Below are 8648 nucleotides of genomic sequence, written 5' to 3' on the forward strand. Positions count from 1 at the left end.
TTCGAAGCTAATTAAAACATTATACTATTTTTTTTACTTAAACCTAAAAACATGAGTTGTATTACTAATAAATTTTAAAATTGGATTTGACATGGATGGATATAATTAATGATTAAAAATTATTTGTTTCCATTTATTGGAAATTTCTCCCAGTGTGGAGGACATAAAGAAATTGCTTTGCTTTTTACTGCCCACCAATCCACTCCTAGGTAGCGCCACTGGGCTCTAAGTTTCTGATAAATGCCAACAGATGGCGTCATCGGGCAACGCCTCCTACCGGGGTATGATGGAAGAATGAATCTTAAATGTCAAGAACTAAAAAGTTTAACAGTGCCGCGCTCTGTTAAGTTATCCGCTGTTAAAGTCAGCTGTTATGTACAATAAATGTTACTACCCAAAATTGAGTTTAAAAGATAAAAAATGTAGATATAGCATATATTTTCCAAGAGTTTTTCAATTTGTAAAATATCGATTGAATAATTTCTCAAATTGAAAATAACAGTTATAACCCAACTTGTATATGAAAATTAAAATATTACATTATATTAATATATATTGATTACTTATTTAACTATTTATTGACAATTTATTTTTTTTATTAATGAAACATTTATTTAATTATATGTTTCTTGAAGTTTTGTAAATTTATAAATTTATGATCGTGGGTTGTTTATGAATCGTTAGCTCATTCCACTGCAGGGCTCTTGCCATTTTAAATACCTAATTTATTGTATTACAAGTCTGACTGCCTGTTCTTGAGCCACAATTAGGGCGTTTAGTGTTGGGATCTTGTAAAATCAGTTCAGGCAGCTCACATACAAATAAATAAGACCCCATGTGCGGTGGGCATACTTAATAAGGCGCTGTAGATTCGGGTCTTTGTTTTTTGTTAATTGGGTCAGTTAGTGAAAAGAGAGCGGGAAAGGGGAAAATTGATTTTACTTTTACTTAACGCTTGTCGCCCTCTAAAGAACTCTGAACGCGGGGGCGGAGTGCAGCGCCATTTTGATGCAGCATCTGTATTTCTGAATGTACACAGATACACACATTCAAAGATACAGAAATGCAGTTGCAACTGCAGCTGCAGTTGGGATTGGTCGGTAGGTCGGTAGGTGTCTGCTGCTGTGATTTGTGAGAAAAACCCGTTTTTCCGGCTGACATCGCGCCTCCTCCGATTTGCATATTTGTGCCAGCACATTCCTCCGGCTGCCAAAGAAAGAAAAAGTAAGGGAAAAAATAACCGAAATTATCATGCATCTCATTATTGACCGAAACTCTTACATATAACTTATTGATTTGTGCGCCAAAAAATGGGGGATGGGGATGGATAATATGCTCGAAAATTTAATGCACGAATTAATTATAAATTCCGTTGGCGGTGCCCGCTACGAAAGCGGCCAGCATGGGCCACAAAGGGGGCCAAAATTCATGGTAAATACTGTCTGTTATCTCCTCGTTTTTTAAATTAAAATGCAAATGAATGTATTTGTAGACTAAAGTTCTCGGATTTATGGCAATGTCTTCATATTATTATTATTATTATTATATTTCGCCCCGAGATGCTGCCTTCGAAATGGTGCATTGCCAGGGGACTGGGGAACTGGGGACTGGCGTTAGAAAGTGCCGCCCGCCATGCAAATGAGAATCGGAGAAAATTAATCGACGGATCGCAGTGGAATTCTAATTGCGTATACGCACTTTCTGCTCTATAGCCCCACACAGGTGCACAGATAAAAAAGTCTATAGAAAAAAACACAAGCTTATCTGGCTTGATTTTATTGTCTCCAAATTTTCAAAATTTTAAATTATAATTCAAGTATGAAAATTCTTAAAATTATTATTTTTAGCTCAGAGATACATAATTTGTTATATTTTATTTTATTTTATTTTATAAGGAAAACCTTCGTTGGCCCGAAATCATGCCTACTTGAGCCTAAATTTGGCAACAATATCTGGTAATTTTTTGCCACTGTACTTACACTGTCACTAGTAAGTATTCTTTTACGCAAAAAATATATTTCCTACTACTAAATGTAGAGAATAATAAATAGCTTAAATTTAAAGGCAAATTAGAATGTCTTTGGTATCACAAGAACCTCTTATATAAGTATATTCCATCTCAAACTCGAATCTGTTGCCGAAATACTCTTTCACAGACACCATTTCCTATGCCAGAGCCAAGACTTGACTGACGGGGTAGGCACTGTGGGCATTGGGACACCGACGATTCTACCGATACGATCGCCCCCAAATTGGAGTGAAAATAAGCTGTAGCACCAGCGAGTCGAATGCAATGGCAACACCATACTATGCGTACATAGATGTCTCGCCCCGAAATGGGTCGATGACAGATTGTGCCTGCGAGGCAATTGTCCGAAATCGAAATCGAAATTGAAACGAATACCCAACCCAGCCCAGCCCATATCGTTTGCCGAACTCCGCCGATCGTGATCTCCGCCAGAGGTATTCGTCTGTGTTCGTTCCTCCAGACCGTAATCAGAGCCCCGATATCAGAACAAGGTGTGCGCTTGTCACAGTTCTTGTCACTGCTACTGTTGGGGCTGTTGGTGTTCCTAGTTCCCAGTAACAAACAAAGGCTGCTGCCATTTCACTGTGATGGAGATGTCTGCTATATAAAGCGAATTAGCAGGAGTAATGAGACATTAACATCCTAACATACATACAACATTATATACATTTTTTGCGTCAAAACATTTACTTAACTCTTCTCGTCAGAGATCTTTTTTCGCCTGCGAATGCTCAGTCCCGTCAACGCGCCTGGATCACACCCAGCTTTTGGCCTGGGGCTGCTCTTGGCCATGGCAATTTATGATGCTTCATTAGCATGCATGAAGAGTGGACAATAAATAGCCATGGCTCAGCTCGGCTCGGCTGGGATAATGCTAATGCTGTTGCTGTTAGTCCAACAGACTAACTAAAAAAGTTTGGAGAAATATAAATAAAACAACGCGGGTCACAAGCTGTGGTGATTCGGAATGTTTATTGGCTTTTGTTGGCCATTTTCGCTTTGCCAAATGTCTCTCTTTTTCGGGCCTTTCCTAATCACAATCAATAAATTCATTTCGTTTTTGAGTCAGCGTCGTTTGTAGAAATTTTAATCCCGCTAAGAAATCTGATTTTTCCATAACCCTTTCATTTCTGTTTTCTTTTTTTTTTGCCAGCTTTCTGTCATAGGTCAATTTCGCTTTTTAATACCCTTTGAGAAGGGTATATTGGGCTTTAAGTTTAGGTAAATTATGAACATAATAAAAGCAGAAATTTTTTGTCTTGTATTTAGTTGTTTTATCTTAAGTTTAACTTGGAATTTCCACCTTGTGCATGTCAATTAATTTTTTAAAATAAATTTTAAATAAATTTAAGCTCTAGAAAAGTCTTTAGCGTCTTCCAGCTGAACGTCTTGGATATACCAGTTGTACATACATAAATTGCATATAAAGATTTATCATCAGTAATGGATTTCTGATCAACTTCATTGCTTGGTAGCTTTCATTGGGAATTAAAAGCACCATAATTCGAGCTTAAGACATAAAAATATAACTACACATATCAAATACTAAAGGGCATTCATCGTCTGGAACCCCCAGACGAAGCTGAAGCTGGAGCTGAAGCTGAACTTTCGCACCACGTGTGAGTTAACCTTTTGTGTGGATTTTGTCAGCCAGAAATGCCAGACTCTTGGGTTGTGTGTGCTCCCTTTGTTCTGTTCTTGCCCGCTAAATCATCTGTTGGGTCTGAATAAATCTTCCAACGCCCCTTGAACAGTGAGCAGGAATTTAACGCCTCTAAATTTGGTCAATAGAGTCACAAGATCTATTTTTAAACACAGGCCAAGGCTAAATTTATGCGGAATTCCATAAGGGCCCTGTTGATTTCAACTTTCCAACTGCAAAATATTTGTAGTATTTTAATATGAATTTAAATCGCATCGAAAAGAAGGAATCGACTGTTATCAGAAACATAAATTTACCAACAAGACTTTTGCATACCTCCTGCTTATATTGGCTATACATCAAGTAATCAGAATGTTCACCTGCAATAAAAATTAATATAACAATCTTTGATCTTAAATAGCCTTTCAATGATTAATATCAAGATATAGATAGATAAGAAATCACATATCGGAATGCCAATAATTAATATTCTGAGCGAAGAAACGCCTGAATTGCTAAGTGGCTGAGAGGTTTTGCAGAGCCAATAGATGGACTCATACATACCTTGGCTGGCTGTGACCTATTAAGGGCCGAAACTTTCATCCGGCGGAGAGCTGGGGCCATCGATGCGGGGTTATTAATGATCGGTCGATCCATTGACCCCGCGACAGAAAGCCAGAAGAAACGGGTACCCCAAAGAAAGCCAGAAAGAAGCTCGCCGCGGCAGAGCTGATGAATAATTCAAAAACCAGAGACCTCGGGTTCGTAGGAAACCGTTGGTGGCTGTGGCTTTGCCTTTGCCTTTGGTTTCTGTCCACATTTGGCAATTAGCCGTGGGTCAATAGGTGCTCGCCAAGCGAGCTAATATAAGCGGCCGCCGATCGTCGGACAGCTCAGTTTTTAGCCAAGTCTGGACAAGATGAGGAACCGGTGCGTCTGGCTCTTCCTGGGCCTGGTCTTTCTGGCCGTCAGTGTTTCCGGCGAGTCCCTGATCGAGGTGGACGAGAATGGTGACGAGTACGAGCTGAAGCGCTTTTACATCCAGGGTCGCCAGCTGAAGGGCGATGGCAGCCAGTCGCAGTGCGTCGTAACCCGAAGGAAGCGCTCGGGCAGGGCTCTCTCGGCGGGCACTAAGACCGGAGAGACCGGAGCGAGTGTCCAGGTCAGTTCGCAGACACTGAATGTGGAGAGCTTGCCGGCGATGATGGAGCATCGCGAGGGCGCCGCCACCCTCCAGGAGGTGAATCCCAGCAAGAGGCGTTATGTGGCTCTGACGGGAGTGCACTACGAGCCGCATGTTCCCAACGACGAAGAGGAAAATGACGATGAAGATGATGATGAGGATCTGGAAGACGAGGCGGAGGCTGCTCTGGCTGGGCAGTCATCGAAATCCCAGTCGCCGTTTGTGCCCGCTGCCTTGGCCCTGCCTTTGGCTCAGGGCTCTCAGGCATCCTCCCAGGGAGGAGCTGAAGAGCTGACCAGTTCCGCCCATCTGCCCCTGGGCGTCAGCGTGGTGGCCAATGCCGCCAGTCATGCCAATGTGGCCGAGGATGCCGGCATCGTGGTGGTCCAGTCCCATCAGCCGCCCAAGGTTAATCCCGACACGCATGCTGTCTTCGAGCTGAAGCCCATCCAAGCGGACGTCCAGCAACCGGCGGTCAGCTTCTATCCCTTTGTGCATCCCTGGGAGGCGGTGCTGCCCGAAGACGAGGATGACTACGACGAAGAGGACTATGACGAAGAGGACTACGATGACTTCTACTACGGCGGTAATGCCTACTACCGGGATCAGCCGGGCTACGTCGGCCTGGGTGAGTACGACGAGCACATTGTCAGCGAGGACAGCCCGATGTCGACCACGGCGATCTGGAGCACTGACGCCGACGATGGCGACATCCATCCCGTGATCAATCAGCCCAACAAGCGGCCGAATCAAAATAAGAAAAAGAACAAGAATAAGAATAAGAATTCGAACAAGAAGAATCCGAAGCGGAAGGCTCAGAAGAACAAGAAGCGAGTGCCGCAGAAGAAACGAAAGGAGGAGATGGAGGACGACCACGAGCTAATGACGCAAAAGAGGAAAAAGAACAAGGAGCAGAAGGAGAAGGATCACAAGAAGAAGCAGGACAAGGAGCAGGGCCAGGAGTTGCAGCAGGACCAAATGGACCAGAGTCCCGTAGATGTTATCAAGAAGCCAGCGGCTGTCGCATCTTCAAGTGCACAGTCTTCCATCAGCAGCAGCAGCAGCAGCGGCAGCAGCAGCAGTATGTCTTCTGCCAGCAATTCTTCTGGCAGCAATTCTTCGGTTGACAAGAAAAAGAAGAAGAAGAAGAAGCCCAGCAGCAGCAGCAGCAGTAGCAGCAGGTAATGTTTGCAAATATTTGTGTATTATTCATGAAAAATCCAACAAGTATCATAAGAGAGTGCACTCTAGCATCTTAGGGATGGGTCGAACCACGTGTCCTTTTAAGTATTTAAGTATTCAAGTAAATGTTGATCTATATCCTTGCAGCACCAGTAAGCGCAGGACCAAGAAAAAGAAGAAGCAGAGCAGCAGCAGCAGCCTCTCCAGTGGCAACCGACGTCGCCGTCCCAGCAGCTCCAGCTATAGCTCCGCTGGGTACAGTGGCTCCAGCTCCAGTTCCTCCATCGGCGGCTACCGTCGCCGGCGGCCACAGCTGACGCAGCAGCAGCGGCGGCGCCGCAAGCAGCAGAACACCAGACGCCGCCTGCAGCAGCAAAAGCGCCGGAGGAACCGCAACAAGAACAGGCAATTCTACGGCAACGAGCCCATCATCAATTGCATCTACATCAACAAGGATCCGCCGACGACCACCACTCCACGTCCCTTCTGGAACATCCTGGGACGTCAGTCGGACGACCAGAACGCCAAGGCTGCCCAGGCCCCTGGTCAGGATACCGCCGCCGTAGAGCCTGTGGATCCCGTGGCAAAGCAGGCCGTCATGCAAGCCGTGCGACGCAACTTTGGCGAGTTTGGCGGTCGCAAGCGCACCAACCTGCGATTCGTGTCCTAGAAGCGAGGATATACCAAGGATAAGCCCATTTTTTTTTGCGTATTTATTTATTTATTGTAATGCGAACAGTCAGTTTTTTTTTTTTAATATATTGTATGTACATCGAACCTGGTGATGAAAGTTTCGTTTTAGAGACACGTGTGTGTGGACAACTTTTTCGAGGGGCGTTGCATTCGGTATTATTGATTTCGGTCTCGGGAGGGGAGGGGTGACAGGACCAGGTCCAGGACGATGGACGAAGGACGCAGGACAGGCGGGGGGACATGGCCAGTGTGAGTGAACAGAACAGGTGTGTAACCTGAATCTGTCCTGCTGCCAGGTGCACTGCGAGAAAGTCAAAATTTGGACTTTGGTTTTCTTTATTTTTGGCCTACGGGCTGGACCACTGTGCACTGTTGTTTCTATAGCCTTTAGATTCATTTTCCCAACTAAAATTAACAAAGAAAAGTGTATATATGTATATATTAATCACTTTCGAATAGGGATATAACCTAAAATAGAAAATATAAACTCTTTTTGGGGAGACTTCGCATACTTTACCTTAGTTCTTATGTTTCAGCCTACTTTTTGTACCAAATATCAGCTTTTTATTTTTGCGCCGTGTAAAAGGCTCCTCTGCTCGGGCAACTATGTCCTGGCCAAAAGGAAAATCACCCCAGAGAGGAGAGCGAGGAGAGCACTCCGCCGGATATATGCCTCACTGCACAGGCCAAACAATTCCGGTGGAAAGGGCCGGAGAAATAGAGGAAAGGAGGAGAATCGGAGAACCGGTGAATGGGGGAAGCGGAGGAAAGGGTTGCGGGCCAGGACTTGTTTTATGTCTTCCGCCACTAGATGGTGCTCCTATATATACCTTTGATATTGGAAGCATTATTTAATACATTTTCATTTGAAGCCAAAAATACTGATACAAATGTGATCAGACGATATAAAATAAGCGATTCAATTTGGTTTTAAGGGAAATAAAACCAAAAGTCCCGAAAATGGGTGCACTTATCCTACATTTTTCTGAATAATGCTGATAAAACCTATAGGATATAGGCTGCAGAGAGTACTCAAAAAAAAAAAAGGATAGATGTAGCTGCAAGTTCTGCTCTGTTCTGTCCAGGAAAATTTGAAAGCTCGCAAGATAAGGCGGGTTAAACCACAAATTAAGTGGTGTTTCATTAAAAATAATACTATTCTTTTATCTTTTTTGTTTAAGAATCATAAATGATTATAATAAATATAAAGTAAATTAAAAATTAAAGAAATTTGGTCTTTGTTACACTAGTAGCAACATTTTAAATAGCTGCAAGACAAATTCGTATCAATTTTATTAGTAATACATTTTTGAATAATTTCTAGAATTAATATTATTATTCTATAATTTCAAAAAACCCTGAAAAATGTATCTAAAATAGGCAAAAATTCAGTAGAAAAATATTTTGAAATTAAAATTTTACTCAATATTTTATTGGACACATTTTTAAGTGTTATTTTTTTTTTTAAGAACAATAAAATACAGGAAAAACTTAATTTACATGAATATATAGAGAAACCTTGGTAATTCTCCTCATCTACTGCTCTGGCCTTAAATTGTTTTTCTTTCAGTGCACACATGTGACTCATTGGTATTGTGTGCTGTCGTTCGATCGATATTTTCGTGTCCAGCAGCAGCAGCCAGGCAGCTGTGTACTCCAACTTACATACGTATGCTACATATGTACATACGTCCATTTCGTGCCACCAACGAACCCACGAAGTATCTACGAGATACACCCGCACCGCACATCACCGCACCGCGCAGTACTGCAGTAAAGATTACCCGCGATGGTCTGGCTTCCGCCCACTTTACCCCCAGTTTTCCACGGGGAAAGCTTTAGCTTTGTGAGCAGTATTCCGTTGGCTGTTCAAATAAAAAACGTTCGCACACAGGACACAACGCGAAAACGGGACACCA

The 8648-nt window shown here is 43.0% G+C and overlaps 1 protein-coding gene across 1 annotated transcript; it reads left to right on the forward strand.

The window, feature by feature from the left end:
* Positions 1–4590: 4590 nt before the first annotated feature.
* LOC108084191 (uncharacterized) lies at positions 4591–6773 on the forward strand. The gene is made up of 2 exons (XM_070288404.1): positions 4591–6035; positions 6184–6773. Exons 1-2 carry the CDS (start codon positions 4591–4593, stop codon positions 6704–6706), a joined length of 1968 nt encoding a protein of 655 aa, XP_070144505.1. The 3' UTR covers positions 6707–6773.
* The last annotated feature ends 1875 nt before the right edge of the window (positions 6774–8648 follow it).

Source organism: Drosophila kikkawai, chromosome X (genome assembly GCF_030179895.1).
Source record: "Drosophila kikkawai strain 14028-0561.14 chromosome X, DkikHiC1v2, whole genome shotgun sequence".
Lineage (NCBI taxonomy): Eukaryota > Metazoa > Arthropoda > Insecta > Diptera > Drosophilidae > Drosophila > Drosophila kikkawai.